Raw genomic sequence first — 25,821 nt, forward strand, 5'->3', positions numbered from 1 at the left:
GATTTATATATTCGAATTCAGACTTGTTTTAAACAAATGACTAGGTATTTAACAAGTGATCCAGCTGGGAAAATCTGATGCAGAGATTCTCCAAAACCTACTATTTCATTTATGAGGTTCAACTTTTATATACCACCTTTGATTCCGCTTTTACCTAAATGTTAATGAGAACAGTGGCATATAAAATATTGAAAGAAACTGCACTAGAATAAAGATTTCAGGACTTACTATAGTTGCTCTAGGCTTGTTTATATAAATCTTTTTAATAATAAGCATTTATGAAGCATCTGGGAACCACTGTACCATTTTATTATTTAGAATCTCTTCATTTTTTTAAAAGTGTTTTCCACATTCTTGTTATATAATGTATACGAATGTTCCAAATGGGAGTTTAAAAAAAAAAAAAAAACCCTCCAAAATGCAATTTCCACAAGTTCATGGTCATTTCCCAGAGAAACATTAAAATTCATTTTCAGGCCTTTTCTAACCACCCTATCTAAAATAAGAACCTGCCTATTATTCTCAACACAAAATCTGGTCACAATTAGTAATTCTTCCCCACAGTTTGTTCCCCTCACCCCATCTCCCTGTCTGGCACATCATAAGGGCTATTACTGTTAAGGGTTTATATACGTAGCCTCATTAAATCCTGACAACCACATTAAGAGAGCTATTTTATACCCCATTTGTCAGAGTGGTAAACTGAGACTGAAGGTACGGGAATACATTTCCTAAAGGCACCCAGCTAATAAAGGCAAAGTCTGCATTAATACCCCGCAACTGCCTTAATAATGCATCTTGTAGTTTAGTAAAATCCTCTAGTAACAGCTAAAGGTATCACAGTAAATGAAAAACTTCAACACACATAATATAACAAATCATTATATTCATTATGCTAGTAAATTACTCACTTTAATGGGATCCAAGCACTTTACTCTTGTTAATGTCTTCTTGTGAGTATGTCAGCAACATGGTTAATTTAATAAAAATGCTACTTCTATCTAAAAAGGAAGATCAAGCCTCTGACTCTAGGAGCCACATGATAGATGGGCAGGAACCTAGAGCCTGGTCTTAGTTCTACGCTCGGTACCAGTCCTGCTGAACCCTGCAGGACCCTGGTCATGTGGCCGCACCTCCCTACACCTCAGCTTTATCACCTACAGCACTATTACCTCGGTGTTCCACAGAGTAACCCATCTTTACTTCTACAAAATTACCCTAAAATGGTTTTAAAAACACGCTTTACATATAAAATATTTTATGACCATTAATTACTATATAATAATAATAGTAGGGCTTCCCTGGTGGCGCAGTGGTTGAGAATCTGCCTGCTAATGCAGGGGACACGGGTTCGAGCCCTGGTCTGGGAAGATCCCATATGCCGCGGAGCAACTAGGCCCGTTAGCCACAACTACTGAGCCTGCGCATCTGGAGCCTGTGCTCCGCAACAAGAGAGGCCGCTATAGTGAAGAGGCCCGCGCACCATGATGAAGAGTGGCCCCCGCTTCCCGCAACTAGAGAAAGCCCTCACACAGAAATGAAGACTCAACACAGCCAAAAATAAATATAAAAATAAATAAACAAATAAAAGATTAGTATTAATTTAAAAAAAAAAATAATAATAATAATAATAGTAAATTACCAAGTAATCAAATCCGATTAGTCTAAACTTCTAAAGTTATGACTCAAATTATTCTCCCAACTCTGAGTCATTCCTCCCAATTTATGTGAAGTATAAAAATTAATAAACACATATGTTTATACACAGACAAGTATATACACATACACACAGAAACACCTGTTCATACATTCCATAAATATTTAGGGCATATTTTAAAGGTTTTTGAAGACTGAAAAGTACAAAACCACAACTAAGCATCACAGCTTTATTGAACCCGTAGGCTTTTGAAACATTTCTAGTTCCAGAAATAGGCTAGACGGGGAAAATTTTTTCTTTTGTGAAAAGTGGAACATTCAGCAAGACCCAACCCCTGTCAAAGACTCAAGGGGAGGGGATATTTTTGATTCCTGTCAGTATCCCAAGTGTCAAGTCGAGGTCAGGCACATCACAAGATCAAAAAAAAAAAATGCTTCCCCTGCCCTCTTCCCACCCCTCCACACCCTCCCCACAGATGTAAACTATTATCACACAGGTGCATCATTTATAAGCACACGCCAGGGATCCTGTGCCGTCATCTTCTACAGTTATAGCTTCCTGCGGCTGCAAACAGTATGGCTCGCTCTCTTTGGAAAGGAGTCTGGGTTTCTCCTGTAGGCAATTATTTCTAGTATCATTGGACAAAGCTAAGTTTTCCAGAAGGAAATTTCAGTTGTGACGGCAAACCCTAAGTAATCAAGAGAGACTGCTCAGCATGGGCTCCGCAGGAAGCATGGGTCTAGGGAGGACACGGCTGAACATGAACGAGCCCACATTATCTGACCAGTGGTTTTATAAGGTCTTGATCTCAGGACTCCTGTATACTCTTAAAAATTAGTAAAGAACCAAAGAGCTTTTGTTTATTCAGGTTGTAGCTTTTGCTATTTATCTTACAAGAAATTAAGACACAAAATTAACGTCTATTCATTAATTTATTCTGAGATAATAATAAAGCCACTGAATGTCAACATAAACAAATTTTTATGGAAAAAAATCACTGTATTTTCCAAATCAAACAAAGAAAAATGGCATTGTTTTATATTTCTGCCAATTTCTTTACTGTCTGGCTTAATAGAAAACAGCCCGATTTTCATATCTGCTTCTTCATTTGATCTGTTACAAAATCATACGTCATAAAGCCTCTAGAAAACTCTTAATGTATACTCATGACAGGATGAGAGTGGAAAAAAAAAAAGAAAATGTCTCCTATTATTAAGAAAATTGTTGTTATCTCCTGAACTACTTAGAAGGGTCTTGCGGATTCTAGGGACACTAGACCACACCTTGAGAGCTGCTTGTTCAGACTCTACTACTCTGTCTTTATTTCCCTTTCATCCTCACCCTTTCATTAAGTCTTTGGAACATTTCAGACTTGTGCCAGCTTTGCTACAGAAAATGAAGAACCCTCTACAAACACTTGTGCCAGAAAATTAATGAGAGAACAGCAACTTCCAAACATCAAATGGCAATGTGGTGGTAGCCTCAGGAGCCTAAAATAGTCTGTCCCATACCTCTCCAAGGATAAATTAAGTCCCAAATACAAAAAGACAGACTTTCTGTGGAACCCCTTCTTTCCACCAGAAATGATGTGCTCAAGAACGCAAAAAATAAAAAAAAAGGCTGGATGGGGGCTTCCCTGGTGGTGCAGTGGTTGAGAATCTGCCTGCTAATGCAGGGGACACGGGTTTGAGCCCTGGTCTGGGAGGATCCCATATGCCGCGGAGCAACTAGGCCCATGAGCCACAACTGCTGAGCCTGTGCGTCTGGAGCCTGTGCTCCGCAACAAGAGAGGCCGCAATAGTGAGAGGCCCGTGCACCACGATGAAGAGTGGCCCCCACTTGCCACAACTAGAGAAAGCCCTTGCGCAGAAATGAAGACCCAACACAGCAAAAATAAATAAATAAACTCCTACCCCCAACATCTAAAAAAAAAAAAAAAGGCTTGATGAATACATGATTATATGCCACATACAGACACTAAATGGTGTGGTCAGATAAAAGATCACTTTTTCCGGCATGATGGTTGAAAAATGATGGAGTACAAAAGAATAGAAAATCAAGGCATAAAAGAGAAAAAAACAGAACAGTAACAATTTAGAAGGAGCTGCCATTAGAATCAGAACAGCAAATGGCAGGAATGCTACATGCAGAGAATAAACAAAAGAACCAACAGCTCCCCTGGCTTGGTGAACAGGGGGAAAGGGACACCTGATCAGAGCACAATTTCTCAAGTGCTCTTGCAGGCTTCATGGTACCACACTAACCACTAATCTCTATATACCACAGAGTGAAGAGGGGGTGGGGAGAAGATACCATGAAATATAGGAAAGTAATCCATGCTCCCTAGAAATGCAGACTCAAGTAACACCCCAGAACAAAGCAATACATAAAAACTGTCCTCCCCAATGGCTCTATCATCTATGGAAAAAGAAAAGAGCAAAAAAATGTATAAACCTAGAATCAAAAAATGAGTATTTCTGTATGACATGAAAAAAGTAAAAACAGGATACATCCATTTCTATACAATATTCATTAATCTAACCTCTCTGATACAAAAGTACGTTTATTTCACAGGGGAAATTTGCAGTCCATCTAAATCAATTCATTCAACAAATATTTATCGAGCCAGGCACCATAAAACAGTGAAACAAAACAAAACCCTGCCCTCAAGGAGCTTGTGTTCTAGTGGGAAAATGAAAACAAACAAGTAAGTATGTTAAACATGTAAAAATATATAGCATCTCAAATGGTAATATGTGTAATGGACCTAAATAAAGGAAGAAAGGAGGAAGGGGACCACATGCGATGTGGACAGGGTGGCAATATAAACAGGTTGGATGACATTTCAGCAAAGACCTTCAAAGGCAAGGGAAGAAGGCCACAGGTCCATTCAGAAGAGCTTTCTAGGCAGAGAAAACAAACGCAGAAGCTCCAAGGCGGAACAGGCAAGGGGGCCGGCAGAGCTGCAGAGGAGGAGGGAAAAGGGACTATGAGATTGGGGCGGGGGTCTGCGCATCACGCAGTCCTGAGGGCACTGAAAGGCCTTGGCCTTTGACTCAGAGGGAAGGTAGCCACTAAACGGATGTGAGCTGCAGGATGACATGATCTGACTCCTGTTTTAATAGGAGCACTCTGGCTGGAAACTAATACAGAGAAGTGTCGGTGGAGATGGGAGAAACAGTTAGGTTGTACGTATAGTTAGAGCCAACAAGATTTACAAAGACTGGATACGGAAAGTGTGAAAGAAAAAGAGGAACCAAGTCTTACTCCAAAAGTTATTTTTTGGTTTGTTTTGATTTCTTTTTTTTGTTTCCTGGCAACTACAAAATGGGGTTGACTTTTGGAAGTTATAGCGCTAGGAAAAGCCTGATGAGAGTTAGGTCCAAGGGAGAGTGGAAGAAAAGTAATGTCATCAGCTGGTAAGCAACTATGTCAAGGAGTTTTGCTGTAACATGGCAAAAAGAAATGAAGCAACAGCGGGAGGCAGTGCCAATCTGAGGAAAGATTTGATGACACAGAAGGATGGGGATAACTGCTGAAGAGGTGTCCCAGAATATTTGAGAAGGCATGGAACTGGGTGCACATAGGCCAGCTGAGCCTGAGCCAGGAACATGGGTAATCTTTCCACAGTGAGAGGAGGAAAAATGAGTATGTGGGTACAGATGCCTGCGAGTTGGTTGATGTGATGGTGAAAGAGGATGAAAGTTCCTTCTGATTGCTTCTATGCTCTCAGTGAAATTGAAAGCAGCTGAGAATGAAGCAAAGGGAGGAGGTGCTAAAGAAAGGTCTCAGAAGGAGAAGAAAGTGTAAAAGAATCTAGGGGAACAGGCGAGTAAAGTACTAAGAAATGGGCTATCACTGCCAACCAGAACCAAGGGCCAACGAGAGGCACATATGGTCATGAATTTAAAGCGAGTCCAGTCAGCAAGGTGGGATGGTCTTTCTCCAGCCTCTACTACCCTATGGGTGTGAACATGAGGTAGGCAGAGAGTTGAACTTAGCAAGCATTGGGGTTTTTTTGCCAAGTGAATGGGGCAAACTGAGAGGAGGAAACTGGGGGGATCTGCAGAGGAGGAATTGTGGTGATACCTCACGTAATCTAAAATGGGTACAGAGATTTCCGGCAATTGAGGTTTCATCAAATATACCGTGGTTAAAAATCACAATGTTGATAAATATCTAGTGACATGTTCACAGTATACTGAGAAAACAAACAGGTTAAACAAATTATTATGTAGAGCATGATCCCATTTTGAGAGATATATACTATGTAGGCTCATTAATGCAGAGAAAAATGGTTACTTCTAAATGATAAAGTTTCCTTTTTTGTGCCTTTTAAAGGTATTCTACAAAGAACATGTATTGCTTTAATAATTGGGAAAATATACATGTTAAACAGCATAACTTAAAATTCTTTGTAAATTACGTCATTTAAAAGTGCACCAGGGGGCTTCCCTGGTGGCGCAGGGGTTGAGAGTCCGCCTGCCGATGCAGGGGACATGGGTTTGTGCCCCGGTCCCGGAAGATCCCACATGTCGCGGAGCGGCTGGGCCCGTGAGCCATGGCCGCTGAGCCTGCGCGTCCGGAGCCTTGCTCCGCAACGGGAGAGGCCACAACAGTGAGAGGCCCGCGTACCCCAAAAAAAAAAAAAAAAAAAAAAAAAAAAAAGTGCACCCAATTAAATTACAGGTTTTAGTTTATATGAATAGGGTCATCCTAAAATCATTAACAGGTGTTACCAAGACGCATTACGATGACAGATTTTTACAGGAAATGCGTTTGATTGGACTACACATCTCCGTGGAAGCCTTTCCAAGCTAAAATGTTTCCAAAAGACACCCATCACGAAGGCTCTTGTTCAGCCAGTATGCATAAGATGGTGTAACGGATGTCATGTGTCCTCATTAGTTAGGCATTCCTTTTTTTTTTTTTTTTTTTTCCGGTACGCGGGCCTCTCACTGTTGTGGCCTCTCCCGTTGCAGAGTACAGGCTCCAGACGCGCAGGCTCAGCGGCCATGGCTCACGGGCCCAGCCGCTCCGCGGCATGCTGCATCTTCCCGGACCACGGAATGAACCCATGTCCGCTGCATCGGCAGGCGGACTCTCAATCACCGCGCCACCAGGGAAGCCCAGTTAAGCATTCTTGATTCACTGGTGCCTGTGTAGTGTTATTAAACATTTTGAAAGTCATCCCTGCCCACCACTAAAAGAAAAATTGCAGATGAGAGAATACAGAGGAATAATTAGGTTTTACTTCTTCAAGCCTATGAAATACAGTATAGTTTAAAAGGCTATAAATGATGAGCACTAGGAACACTAAAAGTATTGAAAATGTTTGATAAAAATGGAGAATATAAAACTGTGTTGAATAACCTAGCTACAGCTATGTTATGGGGATAAGATTATGGATGAATTTTGAAGTCAGAATTTATCAAATGATATATGCTTCTATTAAGAAAAAGTAGTGTAACTTTCTAGTATATGAAGAATTAAAACTCACTTATTAGTGAGGAAAACTGTCATAGAGAAAGACTAATCCCATATGGGTCCTATAGATCATATACAAAACAAAAACAAAAACAAAACAAAAACTGTGACTTTAAAATATCATACAATGTTATCTATACAGTTAGGACAATGATTAATGAAGAGACATTTGAATAGCCTGTAAATTGTTACATTTTACAAAGCTGGTATAAACTTCCAATTCTAATAATTATTTTTACTAATAAAAATGTTTAAAAGCTGCTCCATTATTATTCCTATCGGGGAATCTTCACTCCTTTGTTAAAAATGTCAAGATTTAAAAGCTAGCTTCTTTGTCTCACTAAAAATACTCTCATTTTTAGTCAGGGTACAGTAGTTAGTTTAGTTCAGGTAAGGTAGCCTAACTTGCTAGGAAGCAAAAATGATGGTGAATATTTACCAACAGTTACACTTGGTTAGTTCAATTTGAAAACATACTATCCATTTGGAGACACAGCAGAGAGTAGCAACAAGGCCCTGTAAAAATCCATACACAATCCACTGGCAGGAAGAAAAGAAATGAGTAACGAAATTCTAGACTGCGGGGTTACCAAAGTGCTTGTAACATTTTAAACCATTTGAGGTGTGCCGGAAAAAATGTGGCACAAACTGGTCTTCAAAGCATGGAAAGTACAATAAAGGGAACTGGAAAGTCCAAAACCAAGCATGTGGAAAACTGATAAGCTTTCAAACTGATGAACTTCCAAACTGAAGTCAGTTGATTAGAGGAAATATTTAGTGAAATTATTACAGTGCTACAGTGTGGTACATCCAGTGCTTAATGTCAACTAACAGTAAACTACAAAGGACATTCATAAATTTGTGACACAAAAATGTTTGTTACAGGCAGTAATCAGACATTCTTAGAAAATGTTATAAGCCATAATTATTTAACATCAATTCTCCTTTTCTTTTGGAAGCACCGATATAAAACGTCTTCACACTTTTTTGTCCCATGTTCAATTTTTTTTTTTTTGCGGTACGCGGGCCTGTCACTGTTGTGGCCTCTCCCGTTGCAGAGCACAGGCTCTGGATGCGCAGGCCCAGCGGCCATGGCGCACAGGCCCAGCCGCTCTGCGGCATGTGGGATCTTCCCGGACCAGGGCACGAACCCGTGTCCCCTGCATCAGCAGGCGGACTCTCAACCACTGTGCCACCAGGGAAGCCCCTCAAATTTTTAGAGCTACTGCTTTGCCTAACCACATTTGAATATAAATGACTTGTTCAGTCTGAAATACGTGTACATGAACTGATTAAACAAGGAACAGCAGCAAATGATATGAGATCACACTGGCAAATGGTTTGAAGGTGACACAGCCCATCTGCTTATTTAGAGTGTCTACTGACTGCCTCCTTCACAGCAAACCCCCGGGGAAGCTGTGCATTAACCCCCTGCTGCCCTGCCCCACTCCCACCACCCAACGCCCTTCACTTCCACCCTGGCTACCTCACCTAAGCATCCTGCCTCTCACTTACGTCTCTGGATGGTAGACAAAAGCAGTCATTTACACCCAGCTATCACACTTTATGTGGACACCGTTGAAAACACCTCCCATCTGAAGAGGCACTACAGAAATTTTCGACCTCAGTAACCCAGAGTCTGCCTTCCCTGTGGAAGTAACTGCCATGGCAGTTTTCCTTATGAACAACACAAATCATGTAACTTGCCCATTACTATTTTTCCCATCAGGAAGCACAGAACCCCAACTTCTGCTTCAACTCAGTGGCTCAGCTTCTGTTTTATGTACTGGGCCCCCAAGAAAGATTTCATTAGAGGAAGAGGTCTTATAACTACAAGGCTTGTGTGTCCCTGTTTTAACCCCTAATCTCGATTTTTACATACTTCTATTTTTCCATCTTGCTGTTTTTATTCTTGTAAGCTACATCACATCATCTGTGGAACCATCAGGGGTATAAGCAGTAAATAAAACAATCACATTGACCGTAACAGAATATCCATTTTTTACACACAGTTCTTAATGTCTTGATAATGTGTTTTATTTTAGTCCAACAATTCACAAAAGCTCCTTTAGCATGATTCCCACAGCTTCTTTGAGAACATGTCTGGGCTGAGTCACCTGATGGCGGCTTTTGGAGAAGCTGTCCTGAGACCAGCCACTGGCTGTCCTTTTCTCATCAAAATCTCTCTACAACTAGAATCAGCAGCAGCCACCAATTTGCTGGCCATTCTGCTTACTGGGCAGAAAGCCCTTCCAGCTTTCAGGGATTTTAATCAGCACCAGGGATTTCAGTGCACCCTGATTTTATGTTACATAAAACATACCTGCTTTACAGTGAGTGCCCACCCACCCCTTAGACCAGTGGTTCTAAAACTTGAGCACTAATCAATCACCTGAAGGGCTTGTGAGACCAGAGAATATACCTTGTTCCACCCCCAAAGTTTCTGAGTCAGTTGGTCTACAGTGCGGGGCTAAACACTTGCATCTTTTTTGTATAAGCTTCAGGTGTACAGCATTATAATTCAACATCTGTCTACATTAGTGTGATCACCACCACAAATCTAGTTGTTACCCACCAACATATAGTTGACCCCCTTCACCCATTTTGCCCACCCACCAATGCCCTTCCTCTTCCCCTCTGGTAACCACCAACCTGGTCTCTGTATCTATGAGGTTTTTCTTTTGTTTGCTCATTTGTTTTAGATTCCACATATGAGTGAAATCATTTGGTATTTGTCTTTCTCTGTCTGACTTTTTCAATTAACACCATAACTTTTCTAACAAGTTCCTAGGTGATGCAGATGCTGCTGGCCTGGAAACCACACTTTGAAAACCAATGCCTTGGGGGCTTCCCTGGTGGTGCAGTGGTTAAGAATCCACCTGCCAATGCAGGGGACATGGGTTCGAGCCCTGGTCTGGGAAGATCCCACATGCCGCGGAGCAACTAAGCCCGTGTGCCACAACTGCTGAGCCAGTGCTCTAGAGCCCGTGAGCCACAACTACTGAGCCCACGTGCCACAACTACTGAAGCCTGCGTGGCTAGAGCCCGTGCTCCACAACAAGAGAAGCCACCGCAATGAGAAGCCCGCACACCACAACGAAGAGTAGCCCCCGCTCGCCACAACTAGAGAAAGCCCGTGCGCAGCAACAAAGACCCAACGCAGCCAAAAATAAATAAATAAATGTATTTTAAAAAAAAGAAAACCAATGCCTCAGGGTCAGTCCATTTCCCTGCTTAAAAATCTTTAGGGACTCTGCCCTGTCTATCCTATTAGTCACACAGATGTTTCAGCTTGGCCTTCAAACCCTCCTTGACAGAGCCTGTCCCAGCTCCTACTACCTCAGTCCATAGCCTGTTCTCCAGGCCCCCTTACATCCTCACTCTGCCCAGAGCACACAAACATCCTGTGCTCATGCTGTCTTTCTGACTCATACCCACTTCTCATTGCTCTAATTATTAATTGCTCTAGAAATTAATCATTCTTCAAAGGACTCCTGGAATGCCACCTCTTCCCAGAAGCCATCCATCTTCATTAAAACTCTTTCAGGGCTTCCCTGGTGGCGCAGTGGTTGAGGGTCCGCCTGCCGATGCAGGGGACGTGGGTTTGTGCCCCGGTCCGGGAAGATCCCACATGCCACAGAGTGGCTGGGCCCGTGAGCCATGGCTGCTGAGCCTGCGCGTCCAGAGCCTGTGCTCCGCAACGGGAGAGGCCACAACAGTGAGAGGCCCGCGTTCCGAAAAAAAAAAAAAAAAAAAAAACCTCTTTCATTTATGCTTTAGGACAATATACAAGCCTGCCTTGCATTATAATTAGTAGCCATTGCACAACTCTCTTCCACTACATTATACAGGAGAGGGGTTAGGAAGATGCACTTACAGTCAGAAAGGCCTGGGTCCAAGTTTTGGCTCCACACTCATCAGCTGTGTGACACAGAACACATTTCTTAACCACGAGCCTTAAAGTGAGATGACAATACATCTCCTTCAAGGGAGACAGCTGAGGATTAAATGAGATAATCTACATAAAGTCCTAAAGAGTACTTCTGGCAGATAGGGCTCAGTAAGTATCACTTTTCTGGAGTTTTTGAAACATCATCCCCAAATTCTTTGACACTCCTCCCAGGTGGTCAGGTCTATGTCTCTTCCCCTTGAATCTGATTCCTGTGACTGCTTGACAGAATATAATGGAAAGTGACCTTGTGACCCAAACTTTAAGGCACTACAAGATTCTGTTTCCTGTCTCCTAGGATGTTCACTGATTAATCCTAGCCACCCTGAGACGAGAAAGCCCAAGCAGCCCATGGAGAGGAACGCAAGCCCCCAGCCCATAGTCTCCACTGATCTCCCAGCAGGCAGCGAGCACATGAGGGAGGCATCTTGAAGCAGATCCTCCAGCCACCCCCCACCCTACTCCCATTGCCACGTGAGGTGCAGATGGTGAGCGGTCCCTAAAAAGCCCAGCCTCAACTGCAGACATGTGAGCAAAATAAATGATTGTTGTTCTTTAAAACCATTACATCTCTGGGGGGTTTGTAACACAGCAAGAGATGACAAAGCAGGAAAATGTTATTATCTTTGCATCCTTTCTCCTCTCCAGCAGACAGGATCATAGGTTAGGATCTTCTAGAGTGTTGATCACAAGATTCAGACACTTCTAGAGGGAAGATCCTCCCAAGGGATTTCTCTTTGTGAGTAAACAAACATTTCAAAAAAAATCAATGATGCTCTTCTATATTTTCATAATTGCCATTCAATAAGATCTTAGAAGTCTTGCCGCATTTACTTCTGTTTATAATTACCTGCAGTCACTTGGGAGGGAACAGCACTTGATTAAACAGAAGACTTTCCAACAACAATTTCTGTGTAGTTTCAATTTCTGTGCAGCTTTTGATATTTACAATTGACTACAGGTGTGTGGGAAATGTTCTGGGAATTCACAGCATTTAAAGTAAGATAAAGATTCCATGAATGACAACTTCCAGCTCTAGGAAAATGATTAGTGTCATCAATGTTTCCTTTGAAGCAGAGGCATGGTGAAAGCCAAGGTTAGGAGTCAGAGAGAAAATGGCTTATTGATTCTCAGAGGCTGTTTCTCTATTCCTAAAGTGGGCAACTGTAACTGATCAAGCGATTTCATACAGATGACAGGAGATAATGTATGTGAAGTGCCCAGCACATAATAAAAACTCAATAATGTTAAGTCCCATTCCATCCCCACGTCCTGCTCCAAATTCTGCCTGCTGGAAACTGCAGCAAACCTCAGGATTCCTTGGAAGCATGAGTCAAATGGAATTGACCCTTTTCTTGATTTCAGTTTGCCTACTGCCTAGACCACAATCATGGGGTGAAGGAAGGAGGTTGTAGAAAAGAAATTGTTTTAGTTTGAAAGGATTTTTTTTTGTAATTTATTTTTATAGTGGAGTATAGCTGATTTACAATGCTGTGTTTCTTTCTGGTGTACATCTCCTGGATTCACTTACAGAGAGAGACATCTATATATTCTTTTTCAGACTCTTACCAGTCTTATATTCTCTTCCGGTGATTACACTGTGTTGAGCCGAGTTCTATGTGCTATACAATAGTTCCTTATCGATTACCTATTTTCTCTATGGAAGGGTATGCCTGCTAATTTCCACCTCCTGGTTTATGCCTCACCCCCTCCCACCTTTCCCCTTTGGCAGCCATAAGTTTGTTTTCTAAATCTGTGATTCTGTTTTGTAAGTTAGTTCATTTGTATCCATTTTTAGAGTCCACCTGTAAGTGATATCCCATGATAGTTTGAAAGGATTGAACCACCTCCTTCCTCTTCACTTTTAGATGGCCAGGAACAAAGGTGGCTGTAAACAGAATGATTCATGCCAAGTTTAAAGCAATGCCACCGAAAATCAAAGATTTAACATACAAAAGCGTATGCTGCCTAAATATGAAGATGTGGGAAACAGACTGACAAGCTGTAGGATAAGTATTTATGACGGTTCATAGGTCTAACTGTTATCCCACCATTTCTATACACTTAGAACGTCACTTTTAAAAATAATTGACAGTACACATTATCCTATTCCCAAAACACTTGAGAAATTTCCAAAATTGCTAAGCCTTCTTTTGGCGGGGGATAATTTTACTTTAGAAAACGTTGTCTGGACAACACCTGACAAGTCATTTCTCTTCACTCAGGACCCATACAGCCACCACAGGAGCCCCCAGAAATGATGCTGACTCTACCTCTTTTCAGCCTGTGGCCTGATGGTTCAAAATATCCATCTGATTTCCTACCACTGCTTATTTTCCTGCCTGCCTTAGGGGCTGCAAGGATAAATTAGTAGCCTAGATTAGCGTTCGTTTCCATCTGGCCAATTCTGACTTGAGGAGTGAGAGTTCTACCCTAAGAAATAAGAAGCAATGCCCACTTTATTAGACAGGAAGCAGGTGAGCAAGGTCTAGTCCTATAACTTTCGAAGTGTGAGGAGGAGAAAGTGCAGGGGAAAATATTTTCTACCAACACAGACTGAGATTCAAATGCAAATACTTTTTTCAAGCACCTATTATGTGTCAGATCCTTTGCTAGGTGCTGTAGCGTATGACCTTGTTTAATCCTTAGAATTCAGACAAACCTGTGACTTTGCATTAAGGCCAGAGAGATGTGCTACTAAAGCACCCACCCAACCCCATTTACCTAGGGATTTAAAGTCTTCCTTAAAGGCAGAAGAGCTGCAATGCCCAGACACCGGCACACAGATGGTCCTTTCCTTCTAACTTGGTGAGAATCAACCTATGCTGTGCATAAAAATCACTACTCAGGCTTGTATATACAAAACTATGTCTCATGTACTTTACTGGTAAGTTAAGAGCTTCCCAAGGGCTTACTATCTGCATTATTTTAACCATTAAAACCTAATACCCATAGGAGAGGCAACTCCACTTTAATACAGGTAAGGTGCCTAGTGCAGTGCCTGACACCAAGAGAAGACTCTGTCCACGGTCTGTTTTCCATGGAAGAATGTCATGAGAAGGGGTCGGGGCTGCTGGAGAGCTTGTCGGCTTTAGCATTTTATTTTTGTAAGGGGTAATTATGTGAGCATAAGCCCTGTAATGGTCCACTTAAAATAGGCCAACATAGATGTCCTGGAGCAGAACAAATTCCGACCGCGCTGAAATGTATCTTACATTCTTGCCAGGTCATCTTTAGCACTATGTGAAGCAATCCTCTGCTCCTTTTCCCAATCCTCTGTGGAAAAGCTGAAAAGGCATTTGATTTTATAACAGATAAGATTACTGTAAAGTTCTAAAGACCTAAGTTATGAAAGAAGAGGTCTTTTAACCAAAATTTCATTTAATTTAAAAATCTAAGCTGAACTGAGGAGAACTGGATTGGGGAAAAAAAATACAACTGAAGAGAGAATTTTGCCTTTCAAAAAATTTCAAGTGGAGGATTTACCTTATCCATCTTATCTTAGGTGCACAAGACCTTAACTAAAAACCATTATCAGCTCATCTTAACCCTCTGAAGAAAAACACTGTTCATGGCTAAGTGACAAAAGTGATGAGCAAGCACATTTTCCATGCCCTCTTCAAGGGCAATATTTGGAAGCATCTGAGATATTCACATTTCTAAGACAACCACTGTGACATTCTACCTCTTTACTATGGCTCTCCTACAAACTTTTGTCTGCCCAACAGCTAGGGTGTTCTTTGTAATTTTTCCTTTGGAAGTGGTGATAAGCTAAAAATATTTACACTTAATAAATTAAACTTCTGATACAAAAAATAGAATACACTATAATTTTGCATTTTCTTAAAAGATGACTTTAACAGCACATCAAATCACTGGGATTCTCCAGCTTAAACACATCAACAGCTGACCACCTGATGTAGGATGAAATCCAGCCTTTCCACAGCCTTCGCCCTCCAGCATGGTCTGGCCCCAGCCACCATCTGTATCTGATCTTGTGCCACTCTTGCTTGCTGTCTGGTTTCCTGAAGTTCCTATCAAGTATCAAGCTCTTTCCTCTCCAAGGGCCTTTGAATGTGCCGCTCCCTTTGCCTGAACACCCTTCTTCCAACTGGGCTCAGGATATCCCTCCTTCAAGTCTCAGGGAGCGTCACTTCCACAGGGAAGTCTTTTCTGACCCAATGTAAGCTACCCTGAATCTCGTAACATTCTTTCCTTTTCTTTCATAATCATAATTTGTCCTTAGATATTGTGTTTATTGGTTTAATGTCAATCTCTCCCACTAGACTCTAAGATCCATGAGAAAGAAAGCATACCCCTCGGTCACGACCCTTGAAGCCCAGGACATGTCTGAAGACAATAAACATCTGCTGAAGAAATGGATGCTGGATCCCCTCACCTTTCCCCACCCTGTCCAACTACATTTGAAATATGGGATATAGCCTTTCCTTTCTTATTTGTTCAACAACTATTTATATTTTGACTCAGAAAACTGAAAAGCAGAACCTGAAACCTCTTTTCTTCCCAAAGTAACCACAACCAAAGAGAAGGAGGGTAGAACTTTGGGTACTGCTTTAGACCCTTGTTTCTTCTTATAATCAAGATAGAATTAGTCATATATGTGGCAAAGGAAATTCCCACAAGAACCCATGACTTGTAGCTTAGCCACTGAGGGTTAAGATGAGATGGCTGAAATATTATCAGAATGCCTCAAAGGAACACCCTTTATTTTCAGATCACAGGGAACTAATTCTAAAGTAACGGTTAATTGAACTGACAGTCCCACAAATTATGATAATCTTCGAAGTGTACAAAAGTACATTCCTGGTTTCATACCACTTGTAACCCTGAACCTATCCTGCACCCAGTGTGGATCAAATGGTACATCACTGAGCTGGGAAACCTTCATCTTTAGTTTGTTCTCACAGATATCCTACTGATTTATTAATAATCAGGAAGAAAATGATACTTGAGTGACGTCAGTTGCGTATTAAATGGTAGTGATAAACGCTTTGCTTTCATGGCATCATTACCTTTTTCTTTTACCATATGATTCCATTTATATATTTTTTATTGAAGTGCCGCTGCTGTACAATATTCTATAAGTACGATACAGTGATTCACAGTTTTTAAAGGTTATACTCCATTTATAGTTATTACAAGATATTGACTATATCCCCTGTTGTGTTGTACAATATATCCTTGTAGCTTATTTTATACCTAATAGTTTGTACCTCTTCATCCCCTACCCCTAATATTAAAAAGAAAGCAGCCTGATATTCTTCTATTTTTTTCCTTCACTAATAGCAAATGTTCAACAGGGAAAATAAAGTCTCTCCGAAAAAATCAAAATTGATATTTCCTGTTTGCCCTACTAGACCAAATACAATGCTATTTAAAAATCATCAGCTATTGTATATTATGAAAAACTCATTCGCTTGCAGAAAAAACACAACGTCTGGTCAACTCTCTTCCTTTTTCTAGACGCAGAACAAAGGCGTTATCTCAGCAGACGGGGAAGAAAACAATTTATGTTTCACGAATTCAGCTCTGCTCAGCAAATTCATTCGTTAATTAAAATAAACAGCACAAAAAAGGGTACGTTTTGGTCAGTCAATTGCCTGCAATCATAGGAGAATTTTGAAATACAAAAGGCTGCGTGTTTTACTTAGCTGAAACCAGAATGTTATTCTTTTATCATTATTTAGCAGACAAGTCATATGAGGAAAACCCTCACAATACTCTGTAGTATACTTGCAGCTGCTTTCAAAATGAGTGGAAACATTATTCTATTTAATGCTTTCATTTTATTTAAAAAGATTGACTTTGTTCTACGTAAAGTTTCCAGCACTGAGCCATACAGCCATAAAGGTTTTTGAATTTTAAAAATAAAACATTTAAGTTCTGCCTAAGAAGCTATAACGCAATTTTAAATATGTGCTGTGTTTTGAAAGAGTCATGAAATTTGTTAAAATGGCATTTTCAGATTAATTTTTAACTTTGAGAAAAAATATTTCACAGGAAAATCACTGTATCATAAAATATATTTGAATCATTAAAGTTCTTATATTTATTTCAGCGAATATAGTTTTGAAAGTGGCACTTCCTTAACCAGTATTACTTTACAGCAGTGTTTCCCAAATGGGGGTGATCTGGAGACCTTTTTGGCTGTCACAACTAGGGAGGTGCTGCTGGCATCTATCTAGTGAGCACACAGAGGCCAGGGAGGCTACAAAGCGTCCTGCAGTGCAGAAGATAGCCCCCTCCCTGCAACAACAGCAGCAACAAACACCTGGCCCCAAGTGTCAATCATGCTGAGGGCGGAAAAACCCTGCTTTAAAACAAAACCGTTAAAAAAATTTTTGTTAATTGAGTTAGTTTTGAACCCAATGGAAAGGTCAGGTTTTCAAAAAGGAAGATATTCTAGGCAAAATACATACTGAGTCACCGCCTGAGAAAGTATAACTTAGGCCCAAATGACACTATTCAGAACAATTAATTTTAAATATATAAAGTCAAGATACAAGAATTTTCTAAATGGGAACAATCTTGGCATTGTAATAAAGCTCCAGTGACATTCAGTTCAAACTTTCTGCGCCTGGTACAAAGTAGGCACTTAACAAATATCTACTGAGGGAAGGAGAAAGAAGGATCTTCTTGTGCCATATCCCAGGACACTGTATACGGTAACATTACACCAAGATAATGGGCTGTATTAGGTTGTGAGGGGTCCTCTAAGCTCCTCCCTTCCTCCACAGCACTAGCATGTAGCCAGCCAGTAGGTGACATTTCCCTGTTTCCTATGCAGCTAGGTGCGTCCACAAAAGTTCTCACCAATGCACGTGTGTGCGCTGCTTACAGGAAGTTGCTTCTCCTTCATTTCCTCCCTTGCCCCCACCCTTCACTGTAGGTTGGGATGTGGAGGTGGCACTGACCAAGTTTCAACCGTACAGAAGACGCTAATTCCCTAAAGGAGAGCAATAAGCCACCTGGGTAGCTGAAGACCACTTGGCACAGAGCTGCCCCTCCAGCAGAGATCAATCATCTCCAGAATGGTATGTGAGAAATGAGCTACTTATTTAATCTATTATACTTTGGGTCTCTTTGTTGCAGCTGCTTGCACAAGTCAGTTCTAAAATCTGATATCCCCTATGATACAAGGGCTACAAATGCTGTCTATCTGAGGAAATGTTAAACTGGCTAACTTCTTAAAGTTTCAGTGCGAATAAGACTTGAAAATCTGGATTATACGGTCACTCTATAGTGACTACTGGTTAGGGTGAAGAACTGCCCTGTCTGTTAATAGTGTTAATTCTCATTTATCTAATCCAAATGGAAAAAGAAGGCAAATCTGGAGCTACCTGCCCAAGGAATTCATTGTTTCAATGATATAATATTTACATAAACTCATGCTAATGAAAGCGGGCTAGACCCTGTAAAAATGGAGGCTAAAACAATTTTAACCCTTAAAATTTTATAATTACAGCATTTTCATCTTCTGCCTTTGTCTCCCCTTTGAGTAAGATGCTGGTAAAAATACTAGTAGCAAGAGGGAAAAGGGAGTGAGGGCCAGAGGATTCCACAAACTAAACACTGAGCACTGAAATAATCATTTCTGGATTAAGTTGTATATTCATATCTTGAACATTCAATTAAGTTTGATTCAGAAGCCTCTGTGTCTATCTTGGTTTTCAGAAAATATAGCTGCTTCTTGTTGCACACATTCTTTATTAAACTCCAAAGTATTTTCTAGATTTTATTTGATACAGAATATATTCATTCAACAATTTATTCCTACTTTATGTGAATGAGAGGGAAATCACTGAGAAACAAAATATTTCTTATGCGATGAAATTAAAACATATTACATTTAAGCAGCTTTATGCAATTCAGATTTTCCATTAATATTGCTCTTTTTAAAATATAACTTCCCCCCAATAAAAATTAATGTCTAGAATATTATATCTGTTATAGAGTCATAAACTTACTGAGAAATATTTTTACCTTAAACATCTGAAAACAGTAAAAGTACCAAAATATATATTGTAATTTCCTGACACCCTTCCCCCAAAATCATATTTATGGATTGTCCTGACAAGTCTATGGCCATTAATTCAATGATCTATGCAACTTTTCATGGTAACCTGACAATCAAGAGTATCAGGATAACACGATTAAAAAAGTAAAATAGCTTGGTCTGAAATACCTTTTTAAAGTTTCTAAAATTCTGAAGAATTTGAATGCCTCACAACAGAAATCATTTCTAAATTTTAATAAAATTCAGGGCACAAATTAGGCATCTTGTATCTCAAAAAAAATCACAATTTACATATTAAATTCAAAAATCTTTACTATACTGAGAAAGTACTTTTGACTTTTTCTTGAAACAAAATGTATTTCTCCCAACTGAATACTGTTTACTAATTTAGATTTTGACTTTTAATTTAGGAATAAGTTTATCTTATAATATGAAATAAAAATAAAAGTTTCACATTCTCTCTCCTTCCCAATTTCTTTCTGGGGCACTAGCCAGTCACTAAATTATATTCTACTGTTAAAGGAAAAGGTAACTAAAGGACACATCTGGACCCAAGTAAATATTTCACTAGTTTCACCAGTTCCAACTAATGCCCCCAAGGGAATAGTCAATCAGTAAATCAACACAGTGAGTCTACCACAGCTACAACAGGTATATGAAAATGACATTATTACCTACTCCTAAAAATGCAATGATCTAAACAAATCAATCACAATTCTCAATGTTAAAAAGGGACGAAAGGCTTTAAGAATCTCCAAACATGCCAAGTTCTGGCATGTCACATTTTCAACCTGAGAAGTCTCAATCTCTTTGGACTTCCTCATTGTTTGTTTGATTTCAGTCTATAAATAAAAGAGACTGGTATAAGCCAGTGGTCCTCCACAGGGGCAGTACCCTAGAGGTCTTGAAAATAAGCAAGAACAATTAGTTTTCACAGTGACTGGCACTTAGGGAGCAGGGCTAGGGGTTTGCTACACATTCAGGAACTGTCCCAAGTCCCCAGAATTTTCAAATGTCCCTCTGCTCATTCCTTTCATTAGAACCTTCAGTATGACTATCTGAGCCTAAAGAGTAACTTCTTTCCACACATAAACAAGTTGTTTTAATTCAGTTTTAATGAACACTAAATTTTTCAGCCATTCAACTGTCATGTAAATGTCTGCTTTTGTTGGGAACTTTACCAAGTGTCATTCACCATTTCAGAAAAATCACCTCACCAATAGTAAATCTGCTCCCTGTACCCAAGTCAATGACATGGCATGTGTGGATCAGGATTCTTTTGCAACGACTGCATCATGTCAATGTTATGAGAATAGGTGGGAACAGCCATCTATTTTATCATGTCTTCCACTAGTCATGCCTGAGCAGTTATATGTTGAAACACCTAATATTTTATTATAAATTACTCTCCTGTTACTTCTTATCCCAATTAGGGCAATGTATTCGTTATTATTAACATAGCCTACTTACATATGCAATTTTCCATACATTTCATTTCGGCATAGTAAAAGGGTAATACAAAGTATTTTATGAAAATGAAAAACTAGGTCTGATAGATATGCAAATCCTGAACCAGAATATCACCTAAGGCTCCTTGCAGCTCCAACGTGCTTTGATTCTACGAAAAACTTTCAGTTTGGCAAGCCCTGATCATTAGCAAGCCTTTACCTCTGCTCAAGTTTGAAAGTATCGCAATTAAGTAAAAATGAAAAATACATGTGGTTGCTAAGGTGATGCATAAAAACACAGACTCTGCTCAACGCTCCAACATTTGTGTGAGCAGAGGGCAATGCCACGTGCTGATGCCTTTTACAGGTGAATAGAGAGGGACAGAGAAATACCTAAGGGAGAACTGAAGCCCTCACATCTCTTTGCTCTCAAGAAGCTACACTACTGGCCTCACAGGTGACTGCTGCCTTGTTCTCTCCTTGGGCTGAGGGTCACAGATCTGAGTGCTGCACTGCCTTAGCCTGTCTCCCCCAAAGTTCATTCAAGAAAATATACACTGGCAAACAGTGCAAATGTCCCAAAAGTGAAACAGGAAGAATACCTCTCACTATCAAACTGTGCACAAGTCTACTTAGCAATGCTTATCGTTCAAAAAGCAACACCCTCAATTCATCACTGGCATGGAGCTGGTATAATCACACTCCACTTTTTCTGAGCCCATCATTCTCTGTCATCAGATTGAAGAATAATTATTATCCCCACTATACCAATTTCCAGGTTATGAAAATGTACTTAACTCATTATTTCAGGAACTGTTGCCCCTTGCCCCACTGGATTCTCAGCGTGTCCACCATCTCCATTATGTCTGACCGTCCACTGTTCTCTCTTTCCCCACCATATTAGCACCCACAGGGGCAACCTTGTTTTTATTGATACATTCCACAGAGTTTCACTTGTTAAAATAAACTCCCTAAGACAAAGTTTGAGGAAATATTCCCTGGTGAAAAAAATAAATCCATACTTCCTGTGTAATAAATATATCCCTCTCGGTCAAATGACCAAGAGTCAGGAAACACCTGATTACATACAAAGTATTAAATATAAAAGAGGAAAATAAAACCTTAAGTTTGGCTCACATAGCAAAACAAGCGCAATCTTGGGAGTGACCAGTTAAGCTTTCTTTTTTTTTTTGCGGTATGCAGGCCTCTCACTGTTGTGGCCTCTCCCGTTGCGGAGCACAGGCTCCAGACGCGCAGGCTCAGCAGCCATGGCCCACGGGCCCAGCCGCTCCGCGGCATGTGGGATCTTCCCGGACCGGGGCACAAACCCGTGTCCCCTGCATCGGCAGGCGGACTCCCGACCACTGCGCCACCAGGGAAGCCCTAAACTTTCTTGATGTAGAATTTTCTAACATAATTTTTAAGGAAACAAAACTTTACTGAGGTATTCTAATATACTGGAAGATAATTCTTTGCAAATTATGTAAAGTTAAAAATTACTGTAAGATCAGATGAAAAAAGTAATAAAACTATTCGAAGATACATTATGTACATATAAACATTTAGTTTTTAACTCAAGAGTCTCTGAAAATAAGAAATCATAATTTATACATGAAGGAAAAAAACCTCTATTTTCAGCAATTTCTTTTATAAATGATTCTCTTAGTTTTTCCTCACTGGCCTCATATATGTTTAGGATACCAAGCTACCAATTTTCTGAGAACTTGTGTCTTTAACCAAATACATATGGGAAACATAAAAGGATTTCAGAAGCAATACAGCTTAATTCTCAAGTTCCTCAAATTAAACGGTTTAGAATCATTCTCCCTCCTTTCGATGACCATCTGACCTCAGTGTGTGTTTGGGCTTATCAAGGTTATGGGTTGGTATCTGGGGTAAGGGGCACATTTTAACCTCATGTAACATTTTAAATCTATATGACTCAAAAATTAAGAAGCAGCAGCTTTGCCACTGGCCATTTGAGAAAAGAAAAAGATATAGAAATGGGACTCGGCCCTAGAAGGTTCTTACCCGCAGGGCCTCGATGACGAGGTCTCTGGCCTCCAGCTCCCCTTCCATCACGCTGAGGAGCATCCGAAGCTCTGATTTACTGAGGTTGTCCACATCGAAGTCTTTTTTCTGTAACACAAATTTTAAAAAATGAAAAAACTTCCTAAAGGTATGCAATGGACCATTTTTATCCCAGTGGCTCAGCAAACCCGAGGGGCCCCGTCTGGCAGCAATCCACGGTCTGACCTTCTAGGAGGAGAGGTAAAAACCAACGTACCAATATCCCAAATCTCTCCACTGAGGAGATCTATTTTCCTAGCCTGCCTCCCCACCCAGCTTCAGGATCTCTTTAAATTATACTGTGCAATACAAATTTAAAGTCCCCGGAGTTTGTATCAAAACAGGCCCAGTGTGTGTTGGGGAGAAGTTGCAAAGGTAGCAAAGAGAGCACGAACGTATTGCTCGAAGGGCCCCAACATAAAGGCTCCTGTGAGGTTATTATAAATTCCAAGACTTCCAATAATAACAGGTCATGTTTATAGAACACTGCAGCAGAGGCCACCAGCTAGCAGCCTACAGCCAAATCTGGCCCACAGATGTGTGTTACTTGGGCCACAAAGTGTTTTGTTTTATTCAGTCAGTGCTAAGAAAATCTAAAGATGTCACCCAAAGATCCAGATCGCTGGCTTCCCCTCAAAACTCAGATGACCGGGTAACCCCAGATTCACATTCCCACAGGGTAATAATCCACAGAGCCAAGTAGCAGCTGCCCCTTTAGAAGAAGCATGCTCTGTGCTACCCGCGACCAAACACACACACGCACATGTAGTGTGCTTGTAAGAGGCCTGGCCTGCCACCCACATGCAGTCATCTGGGCCTGTGGTCAGGCGAGTCTGGTTCCCAACTCTCTTGTCTCCAACTCTGCCCTCTTTCCTCACAACAACTTTTACAAGCAGGTCTCCTGATAGCCATCTTATAGATGAAGCTGAGAGATGACGGGTTAGCATGCTCACAGCCGGGCCTGGGTGAGTCCACAGCCCCAGCTTCCTCTACAGCACACAGTCCACTTCTCCCTTCCGTGGAGACTCATTTGACAAACCCAGTCGCCATCAGAGGGAGGGGAGCACACGTTCATCCCCAAACGTCTCAGGACACCCGACCTCAGAAGCCAGTCTTCAGGACGTTTCCGAACATGCCTTCGCATCTGCCTAGCACCCAGTGGTTTCCAAAGAACTCTCAAAGAACCAAATCTAACCTATAAAATAGGTATCATCCCCTCTATTTTTCGGATGAGGAAACCACAGCTCAGGAGTCGGATAATGCACGCAGTTCACACAACCAGGAAATGGCAAAACTGCAACCAAGTACTGGGATTTGTCTGCACACTTTGTCAGCACAGTGCCAACATTCTAGAGATGAAAACAGTGCTATTCTATCAATGATCCAATGAGAACTAGTTTAGCACCTATGTATCTGACACTGTACTATCACTGTGATGACACAGAAGTAAACATAGCAAAGCCTATAAACGATTCCAGGGACTTCCAAACAGGTATGGCCAGAACTGGTCACTTCTCAGTTTCCAAAGAACCTTCTGGAAGAAGATGATGGTATAAAAGGGAAAGAGACCAGAGCTAGCTGGCTCTCTGAAGAAAGATTTTCAAAGGATCTTCCTCTTAAAACTGTTTCTTTTCGTACATACATTCAACAGAGCAGTTATTTGTAAAGGCAGGGGCTAAGGATGGAAAAAAAGAAAAAAACCTATAGCAAGCCTACAGGATGGATAGTTCTGGGAGACCCTTGTTTGGAAGGTTAACTTATGGATGTTCTGTGAATAGTAAAGTCCAATATACTAGGGCTTAAATTCTGCTCCCATTCATACTTATTTCACGTAAGTCTTATAACCCAGTTCTTTTCAAATTCAGGCATAAGAATCACCTGGAGATTAACAATCTGTTAACACAGATTGCTGGGCTCCCTCCTTGAAGTTTGATTCTGAGGTGGGGCTGTGAATTTGCCTTTCTGTGTGCTCCCGCTGCTGGTGGTGGTTCTGGTCCAAAGACGATACTTGGAGAAGCATTCTGTAACTTATCTGAGTCTGTTTTCTCATCTATATAAAAGAAATCCCAACATCTATCCCACAAAGTTCTTGTGAGGATTAAACAAGAACTTATCAATGACATACACCCCCATGTTCACAGCAGCACTATTCACAACAGCCAAGACATGGAAACAACCTAAATGTCCACCGACAGATGAATGGATAAAGATGTGGTACATATATACAATGGAATGCTACTCAGCCATAAAAAAGAATGAAATAATGCCATTTGCAGCAATATGGATGCAACTAGAGATCATCATATTAAGTGAAGTAAGTCAGAAAGAGAAAGACAATATGATATCACTTATACGTGGAATCTAAAATATGACACAAATGAACCTATCTACGAAACAGAAACAGACTCACGGACACAGAGAACACACTTGAGGTTGCCAAGCGCAAGGGGGTTGGGGGAGGGATGGAGTGGGATTTTGGGATTAGCAGATGTGAGCTATTATATATAGGATGAATAAACAACAAGGTCCTACTGTATATGTATAGCTCAGAGAACTATATTCAGTATCTTATGAAAAAACATAATGGAAAAGAATATAACAAAAGAATGTGTATATATATGTATGTATGTATGTACATACATATGTATGTATAACTGAATCACTTTGCTGTATAGCAGAAATTAACATAACACTGTAAATCAACTATACTTCGATTAAAAAAAAAGAACATGTCAATGAAGTACTAAATAAAGGCAGGTGACTGTTATTATTAAAGCTGAGAGCACCCAGATGTTTTATGTAGGGAGGAGGGCTATTGGCTATGAGCCTATTTCTTTGAAAATCTATCAGCCCAAGTCCAATAAACTCAGTTTATTGACTATGATGAAAGACTCTTTTATCCTGGTTTTTCCCCACTGAGATGGGAGAGTTAGATGCAATTCTATGTGCATTAGATGGTAACATTTTATTAATGCTACTGCTGGTGGTTCTAAAGATTTTAATTAATTGTACATTTTATTGTCCTTGTTTCCCTGAAGCTTCCCAAGCAAAGCACTCCATTTTAAAAGCTAATAAATTATGAAAGACATTGCCAAGATTCTGATTCACATTAGAGTCAGGAGAGCTTGCCCTGGTTCCATCATCATCAACATCACAACATGTGACCGGCAAC

General features: G+C 40.5%; 1 protein-coding gene across 1 annotated transcript in view; it reads right to left on the minus strand.

Annotated features, from left to right (window-relative positions):
• Nucleotides 1–25,821, minus strand: part of CTTNBP2 (cortactin binding protein 2) — a 155,329-nt gene that overhangs the window by 120,562 nt on the left and 8,946 nt on the right. The window contains exon 2 of the mRNA XM_033863179.2: nucleotides 22,611–22,718. Coding sequence (XP_033719070.2) covers nucleotides 22,611–22,718 — 108 coding nt within the window. The remainder of the gene's footprint in view (nucleotides 1–22,610; nucleotides 22,719–25,821) is intronic.

This window comes from Tursiops truncatus, chromosome 9 (genome assembly GCF_011762595.2).
Source record: "Tursiops truncatus isolate mTurTru1 chromosome 9, mTurTru1.mat.Y, whole genome shotgun sequence".
Lineage (NCBI taxonomy): Eukaryota > Metazoa > Chordata > Mammalia > Artiodactyla > Delphinidae > Tursiops > Tursiops truncatus.